General features: G+C 43.2%; 1 protein-coding gene across 1 annotated transcript in view; it reads left to right on the top strand.

Moving 5' to 3' along the window:
* The window catches only part of LOC310859726 (TSC22 domain family protein 2-like), a 68483-nt gene extending 51984 nt beyond the window's left edge, over positions 1–16499 (top strand). The window contains exons 3-4 of the mRNA XM_083766420.1: positions 14753–14804; positions 15685–16499. Of these exons, the coding sequence (XP_083622546.1) occupies positions 14753–14804; positions 15685–16056 (424 nt within the window). The 3' untranslated portion in view covers positions 16057–16499. The remainder of the gene's footprint in view (positions 1–14752; positions 14805–15684) is intronic.
* Positions 16500–17387: the final 888 nt, after the last annotated feature.

Genomic DNA, 17387 nt, shown 5'->3' with positions numbered 1-17387 from the left:
CGTCTTATATTCAGGCCAATAGGGTACTTTTTCCACCACTGGTATGCTCCCCCACGCCACAGCCCCGCCACCCCCCACAAACCTTAAATGTTAACCCCGGCTGACCTGGGCCCTCCTGTGCAAGAGGAGGCTATAAGCTCTTGATCCTGTGATAAATGGCCCTGCTGAATGCAGAGTCTCATTAGCAGTGAGGTGGCAGGGTTCCACAGCTAGTGACACTATTACCTTTTAACGCCATAACAGTTGGAAGGGCTCTTTAAATTTAATCCAGTGGTTCCCAAAGTGGGGTCCGGCCCGGGGACCCCTAAGGGTTCCTCCCTTGAGAGAGAGAGTTCCAGGGGGTCTGCAGCTAAATGATGATTAGGAACCAAATGGACCCTTATGGGTCTGTAAAGTAACTACTTACAGTTACTGTAAAGTAACTCTTGAGTGTACAAATGGAACCAAACGGACGGACCCTAATGGGTCTGTTTGAGACAAATGAGCATTTAAGTCTGACAATGATGTATGCTTTTAGTACTTTATATTAAGACCATTTTCCGTTATTGTCCCCACCAGGCCGAAGGCATGGGGAGAGAGTATGTTTTGTACTCCGTCCGTTTGTGTGTCCGTCCGTCCGTCTGTTACCAGTTAATCTCCGGCACTGTTAACCGGTCGATGCCACACTTTGCACACACACTCCCTAGATGCAAACGATGAACATCTGCCCCACATTTTTCAGAAAAGCCTGTTATAGCGCCACCAGGAGGCCGACTTTTGTAAAACAATTTATTTGATAATACTATAGATTTTGTCCAGAAATCCGGCAAATGTGCTCAAGACGGATCTGTCCGATATTTCATATTCCATCCTAATTGGCTAACATTGGCTTTCAAAGTTTGCAGGATTGGCCCGTTTTGAACAAAAAGCCTAAGATCATGAACACAGTGTGCAATTTACCTGAAATCTTTCACGCACTTTCCTACTAGGCTGAGGAATATATCCCACCCTTTTCACATTGGCCTGTTATAGCGCCACCAACAGGTGGATTTTTGCACAGCAAGGTGCCCACTCTTCCATAGTGCCAACTCTTCTTGAATGCAGAGAAAGTTTCTTTTGTAATTTTTGAATAAATATTTGAAGTTTCTTAGGTCAGGATTTAAATGTCGTCCATAAGACTAGAGATCTTCCCTGTCCCTGGCCCACCTCCTCTCAGTTGTGTTCACATATGGAGGTTTGATGGTAATATTACACTTGTGCTTATTACCGTCTCCAGGTCATCAGAGGCCTGGGGCAGGGGGTCGAGCTTGACAGTTATTTAACAGGCTTCCCAGCTGGAAGTTATTTCAGCCCCCCCCCCCCCCCCCCCCCTGGGAGTCTCCATCCATATGCACTAAGAGTTAACTGTGGCTGGCGATGATGAACATAGCACAGACCAAATATAAACTCCTTTATTGTTATTCACTCCCGTGTGAATTCTTCAGGCAATTTACCCTGCATGCATTTAGTCGTTGCAGACCTCATGGCCGTTCTCTTGGGTTGAGTTCCATCCCCCATAATGCCTTGGAGAACAGTAATTCTTTGCTGTTCGGTTGTATCCGGTTTAACGTTGCAATTATAAGAGCGAAGAAGGTGTTTTCATTGCAACAAACAACCTAAAAGAAGACAAAGTATTTAAGAAAGTGTTTTTTTTTGTGGGAGTTTTGTGGGTACCTTTTTCTTTTAACGACAAACTGGGTTACTGGCTAAAACCGGATTCAGTTACAGACAGTATTTCCGGGGCCAGCATTGCAAACGGAGAGCCGCCGCCGCAAGGCATTATGGTCTATGTAAAAACCACACGCTGAATACACTCCAGCTTGTAGTTAATTAGGCCCACCAACCGAGAGCCCCCCTGTGGCGTCCACGTGTTGAAGAGAGGACATCAGCAGCAGCTAGAGAGAGAGAGGGAGAGAGAGGCTGTGTGTTAACTCCACAGGCTGGAGGAGGTTATGCAACTGGTGACACAGAGAAAAGAGCATCGTTGCCAGATTCTGTGAGGAGAAATAAGCATCCAGGTCTTCTAGGAAAACAAGCGAAGAGAAGCGAATGAGCCTCTCCGACTCCAAGATAGGCCACGTGAGCACTTTAAACCTATATAGCCTACATCGGTTATACCACGGGTCACGGACAAAGTCGGAGAGAGAAGGATGAGGCAGGCAGGGCACTGCGTCAGGCACACTGAACTTGAGACAAGTAAATTGACTCAACCCAGGGCAAAGCCAGGAGGGAAAAGAAGCGTACCACCTATGTAGACGTGCTGCGGCGCAACAACTTGGCTAACAACACTGCAGAGCTCAAGAACCTGATGTTGGAAAGGAAATTGTGGAGGGCAGATTTCCAGGAATCCCGAGTTGATGTTGGCTAGACCTCACTCTCGCAGTAACTAACTAACTAACATTGGTTGTCTGAGAAAAGATCTACTAGCTCACTATGCGGCGCAAAGTGACCCGTTGAGAGCTTGGAGATCTGCTGGGGGTGGGGGGGGATAAAATGTGAAATCCTCCTTGAAACAACTTTTTTTGTCTTCCAGATGGGGATTAGGGACAAATACTAACTTGGGGGTTCATGTCTCATGATGACGATATTTGATAACCACTAGCTGGTTGAAATAATACATTTCAAAAATCGGAAGTGAGCCCAAATCAGATACTACACTTTAAAAACAAACAAAAAAGAAAATAAACGCAACCCGCAAACCTATATTTACAAGCAACTTGAGCGAGAAACAAGGCCCAAAGTCGCTTATAATAAGCAGACTTGGCAACGCCGGTGGGGGGGGCGGCGGGGACTGTTTACAGGGAAACTCGGTGGCAAGTCGAGGCCACTGGGCTGCTCAGGACTGATGTTAGCCCTGGAGTAACAATAAGACACGTCCCTCGTTCAAGCTTGCATCTTTCTTTCTGTTCGACGACGTCCGAGTTTGTGTGTTTTGGGGGGAGCTTTTCTTTCCTTTCTTTTTGAGCGTTTGTGTCCCTGTTGTGTCAACAAACTGCATTGCGCTCCCAGACATAAACGACTAGGTCCGGACAATATTATTACGAGAAGTGGAGAAGAAGAGAATCGGGCCCCCTTCATGTTCATCAGAGAAATAACGTTAGCCCGTTTAGACCTGAGGACGCAACTATGTCCCCTTTTAGCTTTTTAACCATTATTTTAAACTTTAGCTGTTCAAAAATGGCGGGTCTACAAGCACGTAGCACAGCACTTAATTTGTGAAAATGTGGGCGCAAATCTTTGAATATATACTGTTTCACAGCGAACTCAAAATGGGGAGTGTCCTTGACCTGAAATAGTTTGAGAACCAACTGACATATGGAACATATGGTTAATCCAAAAACTGTCATGATTTAGAAGACATTTTGTGTAGAATCTGGTCTCTCGGGTCTCAATGGATTAGAGCATTTCCAACATCCTTCCATTGTAATGCTGGGATGATGACTGCCATCGCTTCAGAGTGCATGTCGGGACTGGGGGGGGGGGGGGGGGGAAACCAGTCAACATTTCTCTTTGTGTGTGTGTCACAGTAACACACAAATATTTCCTTCCAAGCATTCGGAAAGGAACTTGAAGTATGCGCTAATCCTAGCCTTTTAAGTTTCACCTCGCTTATCTCGTAACGTCATCTCTTCCCTCTTGTGTCATGTCAGTCCTCCTCTTGGGGGCAGCCCCTCCTCTGTAACATTTCCTCGAAGCCTTGCGACTCGATACGGCTGTTATTTAACAGCACCGGGCACACTCGTTATCCAATCTGTCACATTGGTCACACCTAGCAGCGGAACAGAAAGTCACAACAAGGAAGATTACATCACTGTTGACTAGAGACTAAAAATGACTAAGATTTAGATATTTACTCGACTAAGACTAAACTGAGACTAAACAATTTCAGATGACTAAAATAGGACAAAAAACTAAATGGTTTTGTTTATCAAAAGACTAAATCAGACTTTGCTGTCAAAATTAACACTCCTAATAATCCCCTCAATCGTTTTGTCAGAAACTCCACATGGCGAGCGCACCACTGCCAAACATTATTTCCATAGCAACATTGTATTTCCATTTTGTTTTGGCGCTTACCCGTTACCAGTCATATGTGCTCGGTTTGCAAACCCCTGTAGTGTGTAGTGTCCCTCCTTTCACTCTGTCCCACCATCATGTCTGTCTTCACTGTTCAACTCAATGACAGATGACTTAAAAACAATCCTTAAATGTGCTGCTGTGATCAAATCTTGCTTCTAAGAAGTGGAGGAAACAGTGATTCAATTTAGCGCAGATTCACCTGTCATGAGAACGTCTCTCTGGAAATAGAGCAGACAACTTCATTAGCACCAGGATCGTCCGTGGCTTGATTCAGATAAACAAAAACAAGTTATTTTTAAACCCCCCCTTATGGCCACCCTAATTGACAGTGGATTGTATTTGTGCCTTCTGATATACACACATCTCATTTTCACGGGGCAATCATATAGTATTAGACTCCCAGTCCTGATGGTGGCGGTAACTTCACCATGATGCTTATTTTGACCGAATATCGCCATTAATCGTCATTTACATTACAAAGTCATCTGTCCGCGACGCAATCATCGTTTATTTTAATATCTAAGTCAGATTATTCTTTCTTTCTTTCTTTCTTTCTTTCTTTCTTTCTTTCTTTCTTTCTTTCTTTCTTGCAGTCAAAGGTACGATTAAGTAATAGAGCAAGAAAGAGCCAACACTGCTAGTTTGAATATTGACCTTTGATTAGGTCACTTGAAGTTAAATGTCTTACAACCATTATAATAATAATAATTATTATTACTAATAATTATTATTATTAGAGGTGGTTCGTCCTAGCTAGACTCCTGGGTGGGTGGACAGCGCTCTGCTTAGAGCATGACAATGAAGTCATTGTGTAATCGCTGAAGGAAGAAGTGACCTAATTCTGTTCACCTGTGTGTGTGTGTGTGTGTGTGTGTGTGTGTGTGTGTGTGTGTGTGTGTGTGTGTGTGTGTTCTGTTCATGCCGAGGCTGTGAGCGTTCACACCACTCTGCCTCTGCCGACCTCATCTGGTTTGGTGACTGTATTGCAGCTGCTGCTGAGATGAATCGAGAGAGAGAGAGAAGAGAGGCCATTGTGTTTAAACCAAAAAAACCCCACAGGTCTAATCAGGTCTCTCTCGCGTTTGAAGGAGCCTAGTAGAAGAAGAAGATGGACCCAAACCGTCAGTGCATTCTTCTAGCTGTTGTTGTTCGCGGGGCGCCCGGCCCCCTCGCCGTGGCTTTGAGATCCACTTCACAGAGGGTGGTTATCAGCCAGGCGTCTTGGATGTGATTTGTTCAGCTGGCCTGGCCGCCCCCCCGCCCTGTGTTTGTGTGCACTGGGGACTGGGGAAGTGTGCCGGCACATCTGTCTGTCCCCTGGCCCTTAATTGGAGAACACGTTGAAAAAAAGTGTCATGTGATGAACTTGGACAGAGATTGAGGAGACCGCACGTGTCTCCCCCTTTCTTTCACTCCAGGCACGCTGGTTCCTTGTTTTGGGCTAGATTGATTGATTGATTTTATTAACGGTTTGCAGCTATACATTAATGCTAAAAAGATACCACAGAGATCCCATAGGGCTTGTTTCCATTGCCTGTGTATTCAACCTGAGTGTGTTTTGGGGAGGTTGTATGTTTTAAAAAGGAAAATAATTGTATACATTTTAATACAAAAACAACACAAATCTAAGACACACTTGCGAGCTTGTAGATCTGCTATTTTCACTAGTTTGTGTGCTGGGCTAACTAACTATGGTCTACTCTAATCTCTCTTTTGAGGTCGCGACCTTAAACGTTTGGGAACTACTGGGTGTAGAGAGAAAGGGGGGGGGGGAGGAGTATGGTGATAAGACATTTTTTACTACCTAAAGAAATTGTAAAATTATCTAAGAGAGGCAAATATTGTGCTATTTCTTCACAATATTTTACCTGTGGAACCGAGTCAAACAGAACGTAACGCCTCAACGCCTACATTCCAAGTGCTTGTCAGGGTGGGTGGGGGGAGGGGGGGTCACGACCTCAAACTGTTTGAGAACCACTGGTGTTGAGCAGTGGCTCCACAAGCTTTATAGCTCGGCTTCACGCCGCATTGTGAGCTTGTAGATCGGCTATTTTCACTAGTTCCATCATTTATACATACCGGTAATTAGTATGGACTCATGGTTATTTGTCTCAACTGCTCAATTAAAAACCAAATGTAAGGAAACGGATACTAAGGGGACCCACAACAATGTGTCCGTGACCCTGGGGAGCGTGTTAAGAGGGAGGGGGGGGTCGGTAGCACGTGTGCACAGTGCGTCGGTCATCGGGTCAGATTGAAGCCTAATGTCATGTCGTGTGGGTGACACGCAGCTGAGCGGTCCTTATGCAAACCGTCACATGTTGTTGAGATTGAGCCTCTCAGACCCAAAACTAAAAGAATATGTAATAATAATGTTTAACAATTATTTAACTCTTGAGTGTCAAATTAAACCAAATTCAGTTTTACATTCTCAAAGGTTAAATATCTATAAGGGTCCATTTGGTTACCAACTCTCCCATCATTCAGCTGAGTAGTACCACCTGGAAGTTCCCCCTCAAGGACCACTGGTGGTCCTCGGACCACTGGTCGAGAACCACTGACTCTATTCTAACCCCTCCACGCCAAATGTCCCAACGGGTCGACAAGGTAACGCGACACCCGGCCGGTCGGAACACATTCCGTCCCGAGGTTGTTGGACATTCTTGTATGTCCTTTTGTCCCGCGTGTGTTAAAGGGGAGAGTTCAAACAGGAAGAGGAATGTCTTGTACTTGTCTTTTTCTTGTTTATTGGCCCCGGCCGGCAGCAGATCACAATCTAGTGACTTCCCTGCGCTGGTGGAATGCCACTGCTTTCTTTGGACTGCTCTTTATCACCTTTAACTACTGTGTTGTGTTGCCACGTCTGCTTACTATAAGCAGACTCTAAGGTGTAGTTCCTCATTTGGGCTTGTTTCCTAATGTTGTTTAAACCAGTGATTCTCAAACATTTTCATGTCAATCAAGGACCCCCCATCTGAAAAGGTTTTTGGGATCTTGTAGATCTGCCATTTTTTTCAAATCGCTGATGAATATTCGATTTTAATCGCTCATGTTGTGGAGTGGCCTCTTTTGGGCTTGCTTTCTTAGACACACCGTTGCTCATTTCCCTCACACAATCTGGCAACAGGGCTTAATGCATTCATAGTGTACCCCCCAGACAGTATAGCTTCACAGAAATGCAAGATGCAAGCATAGTGCAGGCTTCTCTTCCGGGTTTTTAAACGGCTGGTGGATGGAAAATGAAGCTTGCGCGCTGCTGCAACTTGCAGCGTTGGGGGGGAAAAAAACGGAAAACGCTTTGCCCACACTTGAAACTTAATTTCCATCCACCAGCTGTTTAGAGACCCCCGAAAAGATGCGTGCTGTAAAAGCTGCGTCTTCCATCTTCTTGAAGCGACTGTCTGGGAGTAGGCCTACCCAAGGACTATTAAATGAGGACAGGAAGCGAAGACAGTATGGAGGACTCCATGTTGCTCCCTGGAAGGAAAGAAATATGCACAATTGAGACCAAGGAAGCTGAACGCGGAAGTGTTGGCTGCATATAGCCCATTGCGCATGTTTCTTTCTTTCCAGGGAGCAACATGGAGTCCACCGTACGGTCTTCGCTTCCTAACCTTATTCAATTAACCTTGGGCCTACCCACCCACACCCAGTAATGAGAGGACATGTTTGTCATTGAAGGAGAGTCACCTCGTGTCCTGCAGACGCCAAGGAGTTCGCCCCAAAGTGAACGGTGCTGCTTATTTTAATGTGCTAATGTATCATGAGACAGGCGAACAGATCTCTGATAATGTCAAACTGCTCACATAGGCCTGTGAATTTCTTAGAAGGTGTAACCCCCGTTAGTAAGAATCTTTTGACGATACTATCTTAACAAACCTAATGCCGTTTTTAGACCCGGTCACAAGTAGCCCGTCTCAATTGCATTTACAACTGTGCTCATTTGACATTTAAACGGGTATACTGGAAAGAGCGGGCCACACCTCCATAAAATGGCTACAGTATACTTATATTATTATAATATATATTATTATTATTATTATTATTATTATATATATACTTACGTATATTATACAATATACGTAAAAAAAAAAGATGCTCTCAAAGTAATGTAAATGAATTAGCCTGCTATAGAACATGCTTGGACATTCCACATTTATGGTTTACAAACATAAAAAAAAACAAGTTGAAGGATAACTTTAAGCCTGATAATGATGTAACGTTGCATGTTCAGTTTGATTGATTAAATACATTTTGCAAAAAGGATGACACAAAAAGCCCCTGAGGGCTGTGATCACATCAAAGCAATATATAGGAATATATTCTGCATAACTGCTAACAAAGTAATTTCAAGTCATGTAAGTTTTATTTTATTTTGTTTATTTTTAACCGAGGACCATAATGTCACTATTAAAGTCAGAATCTAAAATGGCTCTTCTATTTTCACCGAGGCTTTCCAGAATAGCAGGAAAACACAACACGGTTTTAGAACCTTGTTGTTTTTATAACACTGAACACACCAAAAAAAAACACTAAAGGAATTTCCCTTGTAGGTTGGATGAGGACAGGAAGAATACAGTAGCCTTACATAGTGAATTGATAAGGACTAACCCTTACCCGTTGTGAGATATCCCCCTCCTTGTGGCCGCTGGGGGTACTGCCCCCTGGGTGCGTTTTTTGCATTTTTAATTCACTAATAAATTCATTATTAATTTATAATTTGTTAAAAGTGTGAAAAGTGGGAGTGATTGGTGCAGGCGGTGAGGCGGCAGTCACAGTGACACATTCAGACAGACATTCAGACAGACATTGACTGAATTATAGTATGATTTCACAGTACATGCGGGCTTGATTGATTGAAGTATGTATTAACAGATAGAATAATTACAGTACATTTTAAGCCATAAAGCATTACACTTGTTTACAATAGGGTCCACCATGTTCAATTACTCATAAATGCTCACTTATCATAAGATGGGAACCAGTGTTGATTTTGGCAGCACATTTTCATTTTAGTTTTAGTCATAGTCTCTGGAATAGTTTTAATTTAGTCCCCTGGAATGTTTTAGTGTTTGTCTAGTTTCAGTCGACTAAATATCATAAGATTTTAGTCGACTAAATCTACAGTTTATTTAGTAGACCAAAATGTATTTTGACGTGCCTTGATGCCGTCGTAATGACAGATTTTACGCATGCTGAAAATAGCCGATATTCAAGCTCACAGCGACGCGTTGTGAGCTTGTAGATCTATTTTCAGCATGCAACCAAGTGTAAAATGACATATACTGGATCTCTTGTCCACTAGTCCCTTCCTAACATTTTAGTCTAGTTTTTATTTGTTGAACCAATTGTCAATATATTTAGTCTTAGTTTTAGTCACCATAGCTTATATTAGTTTTCATTTAGTTTCCATTTAGTTTTCTGCAGTGAAAAAAAAGGTGGTCGACGGACATTGTTTGTCATAGTATTAGTTGACGAAATCAACACTGATGGGAACTAACAGTGTGATTATAATCATCTGAAGTTATTATCGGTGATATATGATATGATCTCACTGATTGATTGATAATTTTATTAGACAATAAGATGCAAACAGTACAGGGTACAGTCAATCACAGCATTGGTCCAAAAGGACAGCAGATAACTTCAGATTTTTAAGATTGGAACTACAGTATGTAACGCTGTGCTTATATATCACTGATAATGACTTTGATGGTTAGAACTAGGAACCCAAAGACCTTATCTTATGGCGGTGGTTCTCAACCATCGGTTGAACCCCCTCAAGGACCATCGGTAGGCCTGGAGGGGGTTCCAGGTGCTCCCCCAGCTAAACGATGGAGAGTTGGTAACCAAATGGACCCTCTTGGATCTTTAACTCTTGAGATTGGTTTAATTTTACACGCTCAAGAGTTAACATTTCTTGTTATTTAATTTACAGGATGTCTACACAATTGGAGCATGTAGAAGGACTGTTATTTTGATCAATGTTTGCCTCCTATACTGGTACCACAGCATGGAATTATGAACAAATCATTCAACGTTTTTGGGGCCTGAGAGGCTAAATCTCATCCAATGGTGGTCTGTGTCTTAAATGCAGAATAAATGACGGACCTTGATATATTTCATATATTTTTTCAGCATTTGAGCCACGGACCACCATTTTGATGGCATTTAACACCATCGGGCCCATGACGTAAATCACAGTCGAGTTCAAGTGCACGGTCATGTGCCCGAGACGGAGATTGATAATCTCTGTCAAATTAGTGCTATGAAAACTGATCGCATCGCTTTACAGCCTAGAGGCCCTTGCCGACGATGGGCACATTTTATTAATGGTTTAAATAGGCCCGGGCCCTCAAGGTGTTTTAAGAGTTGCTGGCCCAAAACTAACAACGTTTGTTATCGTTCGATTAGATTGTGTCCACAATTCCATTCTCGATTGATTGATTGAAGTATTTATTAACAGTTTGCAGAATTACAGTAACTTTCAAGCACAACTCAATGCAAAACTGTTAACTGTTGACGACACCATAAAGCATTACACTTGTTTACAAGAGGGTACACCATGTTCAAGTCACCATAACATTTAGAGACATGCAAATATACACTTCTATATAGCCAAACACATGAAATCATAAAAAGGGTGGAAACGGTTCAGATTTTACGGGGGCCAGTTTCCAATTTCCAATTGCAGTAATTTAAGTAATGCAGATGTTTACAATGATTTTAACTCTTGAGAGCGTGATATGAAACCGAATGGACCCTTACGGGTTAATTTGGTTTCATTTTACACTATAAAAAGTTAAAGAACTAATAACTCAAATACCTAAATAACTCAAAAGTTAAAGAACTAATAAGGGTCCATTTGGTTACAAACTCTCCATCCTTTGGCTGGGGACCGTGCTGTAGGTGATTAGATTTAAGAAGCCATAGTGTTGTAAATAAAGACCTTATCTTCCACGTTGCTTGGCACAAAGACGAAATGAATGCCTGGGTATCGACGCTACTTGGCACGCAGCATGAGTAAGATCATTTGGGGGGAGAGTGAAAGGCAAACTCCTCCCTCAAACTTCCCAGGGAGGAATAAGACCAGCGCTTTAACACTGGCTCAGCTCTCACACGCAGCAAAACACCAGGGAGTCTCTTGAGAGAAGAGAAGAGTTAACTTAACTGCAGCTCTCGACTTGGCTGGGGGGACATTTTTTTTTGTATGTGCTCGAATATCGGGGGGAGAAAACAGTCTTTTTTATTTTAATTGTATTCTTTTTTTGGGAGACATTTGGCAATTATGCGCTGCACAATGAGCTACAGTCTGCCGTGCTCTCCCGTGTGCTCTCCCACCTACTCCGGACGTCTGATCGCTTACAGAAAGAGATGCATCAGGTATATATTTCGCATGATACACTAATTCTGTAATACTTCTTCTGTCTTTGCTGGTGCAAAAGGTTGGTCCTCTGGCTTCTATGTCGCGTTTAGATCCAAGTTGGTGTTTTTGTTGTCAGAGACTCGGATACAACTCTGTATTGAATCTATAGCCTAAGATTAAAGACTCTAGAAGTCTAGATGTAGGCTATTTTGTAGGCTATGTAAGAATCGATCGAGTCTAAATCTTAGGCTAGATTGAATCCGTCAACATGTTTTCTGGCATCATCATCATCACCATGATCATGTGAGTGAGTGTGGTGGTGGTCGAGCCCCCAGCCACGTTTTCTCCCATGCTTTGTTGTTGACGTGCTGCACGTGTCAGCTATAGATCTGGTCCAGAGTCCAGACAGTGACCGTGGGCTACGTGCCAGCGAGCACGTCACTCGGTAGTTCGCCTCGTTTTATTTTATTTTTTACATTTCAGTTTACTTAGTCTTTTTTTTAATTGTTTTTAGAGATTTTTTTTTGCACCAACATCCGTTTTTTTTTTTTTTACACTAATTCGTTACGCGTTGTGTTAAACTTGATCATACGACAGCACAGAGCACACATACAATGGACAGAAAAGAGGATATATTATAGGCTAAATTAGGGTTTACTTTCCCTCAAAAAGACAAATAAAAATGACAAATAGTGCACATGAGTCTAGTGCCCAACAACACACTGGACGATTGGAATATTATAACTTAATTAACCATTGTAAAATGTGTGACTGCTGTTTGAAACAACTGGTACACTTTAGTGGAGCTTGACTTGTGGCTGCACGTCAACCGTTACTTGTGGTGTAAAGTAACTAAGTGCACTAATTAAGTATGCTTTAGATAGAGACATGTGGCTGCATGCATGTTTAAAACGGCTGCCTTTCAAAAATCAGGTCATGGTGTTTTTCCACGTCGGACCCATAGCGACCTCTAGCGGCGTGTTTGTTTTTTACACAAAGCTTCCAAAGGGCGGTGCTGCAGCCTGCAGCAACACACACACACACGCCGCGAAGTGCCTTCTCAACTGGATACACAATCATACACATTATAAAGCTTTTTTCCCCCTATTTTTCTAGAATTAAATTGCTATAATGTGGCGTTAGGACAAGCCATCCGAGTCCGACCGCTGCAGTAAGTACATGGTTGATTTAGATTAGATCGATACGGGGGAGGGCAGTAACATTTGAGATCATTGTTGAACGTTTTCGCAGTGGCGCCTTTTTGATCAAAGCATTACAAAGGGCTCTACAAAGATGATAATGCATGCTGTGTGTGGGTGACGGAGCGTTATGTGACGTCTGTGTCATTTGCACTTCCAAGACTTCTGTTTTGGATCTGTGGGAGAAGTTACCCAGACAACAACAATGAAAAGAAAATGAATGGTTAACGGTCCCTCATGATCGCTGCCTGAGTGCGGTTTATTAGCAGCGTTGATTGTACTTACAATTTATTAGAATCCATATTTGATTGGTCTCGTTTGTATTGTGTTGCATTATCTAGATATAGTTGGTTAAACTGTTCGCCCCACACAGAGGTCCATGCTACTTCTTTCCAAGTTTTGTGCACTTTGTAATTTATTGAAATGACTTTATTTTATTGTAGCTGTGTAAGGCTCTTTGAAACCTTGAAACGTAAAGACATTTTATTGTGTCTTTTCAGTATAATAATGGCTCCTCCTCAATGTTTACTCAAGACTAGCTACATCAAGCAAGGGTGTGTCCCTGTATGTGGTTCTGTTTGTTTACATTGTCAGGTTTAAATGTGCACTGAGGAGTTTTTGTTTTAGTGTGCACTGCTGTATAAATGCTCATGTGAGCAACCAACCTATCCAAGATGATTTGCATAGTGTATTTTTTAAGTGTCAGATGATGTGCATGTACAGTACACACACACAGCACAATGGTGAGCTCATCATTCTGGCATTTTGCATAAAGTTTTCTCCTCGTGACTTCACTTGGCACTGCCTCTCTGCTGCTCTCCAATCGTGTCTCAACACAACAGCACTGTTTAAACTTGGCGTTTTGTAAATAAGCACCCAGGATAAATCCTCTTATTAACATCCCAGGTGACACGAAGCAGTTGAGAAACAAAGGCATATGACTGTGACCTTCTCTCACCCATGTAAACACACACACACACACACGCGCGCGCGTGGTCTGTTTGTGTAGGAGCTTGGAAAGCATTCAATATTCTATGGTTTGATGTGTCGTCTCTCTGTCGGATGGAAAACCTCACGTGTCCCAAGAAACTGTTACCATTTCAGGATTCATATTGAAAACTAGCAAAAGTAGCAGATCTACAAGCTCAAACTGTAACAGCTGAAACTAAGAATATATATATATCAGTATTCCGATATTAACCTGCGGGCTGCATGAAGTGAAGGTGGGGGCCCCCGGGCTGCCCAGTTGCCCATGATGTATGATGTATGGTGTTAATTTAGGAAGGAAAAAACATAAGTTTGAACATGGAGATAAGTTTGTACACCGACGGCAACAATATAATCCCTGCTCAGCCAATACTTCTATAGAGCACCGAAGTCTGACGTCACTTTCAGTAGAGGGCGTCAGTCCCCAGGTTCATGTATTTTTTTAGTTGCATTGAAATCACCATAGGAGGATTTTTAGATTGCTTCATATAAGAACTGTGTTTGAAAAATGAACATGTCATCCCGGCCGCTTCACTCTAATGGATATGAAGAATCAACTGACTGAGAGAAAACGCTAATGTTACTGCTACTGAATTAGTTAGATTTTCGCTAGAAGCAGACTGTATCATATATGAGTGACTGACTGTTGCAAACGATACAGAGACACCTCCGTGACAATAACGCCGAGACAGCTTGTTTATTTTTGGACCACAACGCTTATAGTAGACGATATTAAGATCACCCCATGTTATTCTCCATAGAGAAATTACTTCCGTGAACCAGGGGAATCGAAGGGATGAGCGAGTTACGTCAGGACTTCGGTGCTCTATATAGGCCTATAGGATATTATAGATTTAGTTTTTCTTTGAACTGTTCAAGTAGGATGACCAGAGAAATCCCAAGGTCACGTCGTCTCGTCATTCCCGAGGCTTGTATGTATTGTAAGTCACTGTTGTGCAGTTTGTTATGGGAACCCTTAATTGGGAGGAAGTGTTTTCAGCTGGTCATCAGAATGGAGATGATATTGCTCAGAAGAATGCAGTGAGTGAGTCCCTTATCTCTGTACTCTGTTGTAACTCTATCCTCCTTTCTCTGTTCACAGTACGTCCGGTGCCAGCGTGGTTGCCATCGATAACAAGATTGAGCAGGCCATGGTGAGTTTGTGTGTCATCACAATTTATGTTTTTTTCCTGTTCCATCTCAAGCGGTGATGAAGAAAATGTTGCCTCCGAAATGTAATGAACAGGGGTGGGGGCAATATTGCTGATTAAACTTAAATCCTGTGTTTATTATTGCGAGGAAAAAATTGAAAATGTTGACATGATACTTTCCCCTTGGGTGTCTTGTGTGTTGAGAGCTCACTCTCAAAGGCTAAGAATAATTTATTGAATACTTTTATTAGTCTTAAATGTAGGGGAGGTACAGTCGGACATGAACCCATTTAGGACTGAGGCCCATTCTAAAAACGCCTTCTAAATCCTGACCTAAGATTTCTGGAAAACTTTAAATGTTTATTCAAAAAAATTACAAAAATGGTATGTTGCTAAACTTGCTATATACTGTACGATATGACAACAAGAACCTCCAAAAGGGATTCCCGCCGCAGACCCCCATCTGAAAATATGTTGTTCTAGGGACCTCCCAGTAGCAAAGATTTGAGTTGAAAATGTTTGCTGTGAAATAATATATATTCAAAGATTTGCGCCATATTTTCACGATTGCATCTTCCATAAACATGAATGGTCTCAGAAATGTCATAAAAAGCAATCTGTGGTGGACTGATGTTGATTACAAACATTATGGGTTAAAAATCACACCCGTGTGATCGTAAATTCTCCATTCATTGTCAATGCGAATTTATTGTGTGTGTAGGACAAAAGTAGCCGATTTGCTTGTCTATATATGACGTAAATTCTCCATTCATTGTCGATGGGAATGTAATGTTTGTGTAGGACGAAAATCTACACTATAGCTGTGAATATAGGAGGGTTTCTTGGGGCTAATTCCAGTCTCTCTCTCCCTCCTTCCTACCAGGACCTGGTGAAGAGTCACCTGATGTACGCGGTGCGCGAGGAGGTGGAGGTGCTCAAGGAGCAGATCAAGGAGCTGTTCGAGCGGAACTCGATGCTGGAGCGCGAGAACGCCGTGCTCAAGTCGCTGGCCAACACGGAGCAGCTCAGCCTGGTGGTGTCGGCGGCCAGCCAGGCCGTGTCCACTAGCCCGTCGTCCGGGAGCATGTCGCCGCCACAGCAGCAGCAGATGATTGTCCAGCACTACCCGTCCACCGCTAGCCTGGGCGGCGCCGCCACCACCACCACCAACAACAACTCGCCCAACGCCTCCCTGGCTCAACACGAGGGAGGGCAACAGATGGCGCCCGCCCATCATCAGCCGGGCTCGGCGTGATCCCCGCTCTCCCCCCAACCACCACCACCACCCCGCTGATCAGACACTTAAAACACACACGCATACACATATCTCCACGAAACAAGGAGGTGGAAGACCCTGTAATAAAAAAGCAGAAAAATGACATTTTCTACTACTACTACTACTACTATTACCGCCTCATCTCCCTCTCATTTGGCTCCTCAAAGCGAAAAAGGCTCCGGTCGCACGTGCGCGCGCCGTGGCGATTACGAGCCGTTGCTTCAGCATGTTTGAGTGGCTGTGTTTTGTCGGGGGCCCTTCCTAGTATTAAGACAAAATCACGTGCTGTCCTGTGAGGAAGTCCTCTCCTGTTTCAGTGGCTGCAGGGAGAGAGAGAGGGGGAGAGAGCAGGACCAGGCAGGCAGGGGAGGAGGGGGGATGTGGAGGGCACCCCCTGCGTGTCCACTCTGGTTCTGCAGTAAGGTGGGTGATTATGGGAGGCGGGGGGTCCGGTGCACAAAGAGCTTTTGGTTTAGGTGGCGGGAGGGGATCAGCAGCGTGGCTTGCAGAGTAAACCCGAGTAGATGGGGGGGTATTGGAGGGTGTGGAAACCCCCGCCAAATCCTGGAGGGGGTCTTGGAATGTCCTATAATCCACACCCCACCCCCAAACCCACCTCAACCTACTGCGACGGCCATAAGAGGCTGCAGGGGGAAGGGCACAGAGAGGAGGGGATTTGCCCCCTGGAGCGACTGGGGGAGTCGTGAGCCTTTGCTTAAAGTTCATGCTGCAGCAAAACGTCTGTGTGTCGTTTCACCCCCAATCCCCAGAGCTGCCGCCGCCGTCTTTTACTTTTGTGACACAAATCAAAAACAGAAATACCTTCATTAGTTCCGTTTTTACTGTTCGCGTTTATTTATTTCAGGGCTGCTATTTTCATAATGTAAATGAACAATGTCACAGAAAAAAAAATACTTATATCATTCAAAACAAACAAAAAGATAACTTTCTCTTTGGTTCTTTTGGTATGTTAGAAACGGTCAGGTTTTCAAATGCTAGTCTTACCGCTTGCATAAGTAGATCCCAAGTAGGCAATAAGTTATATTACATTTAAGACTTTGTTTGTTCTCACGGAATAGTGCTAACACTAAACGCAAGAAGTTGCATTAGATGAAATCCAGCTTGAATGTACATTTTGTAAAGTGTAAAGTATTAAAAAGTGCAGAGGGTTTGTACGGGAGGAATGCCTTGTTCTTCAGATATGAGATGTTTCGATGAAGAAAACTATGATTTTTCTTTTTCCTTTTCTTTTTTTTTTGCTATAGTTTTTGTCAATGGAATATGAATGAAAAATGAATTGCCATACTTCC

This window comes from Protomyctophum parallelum (genome assembly GCF_964188405.1).
Source record: "Protomyctophum parallelum genome assembly, chromosome: 6".
In the NCBI taxonomy this organism is placed as follows: Eukaryota; Metazoa; Chordata; class Actinopteri; order Myctophiformes; family Myctophidae; genus Protomyctophum; species Protomyctophum parallelum.
The sequence above is the reverse complement of the archived record's forward strand: the minus strand, read 5'-3'. Positions and strand labels throughout refer to the sequence as shown.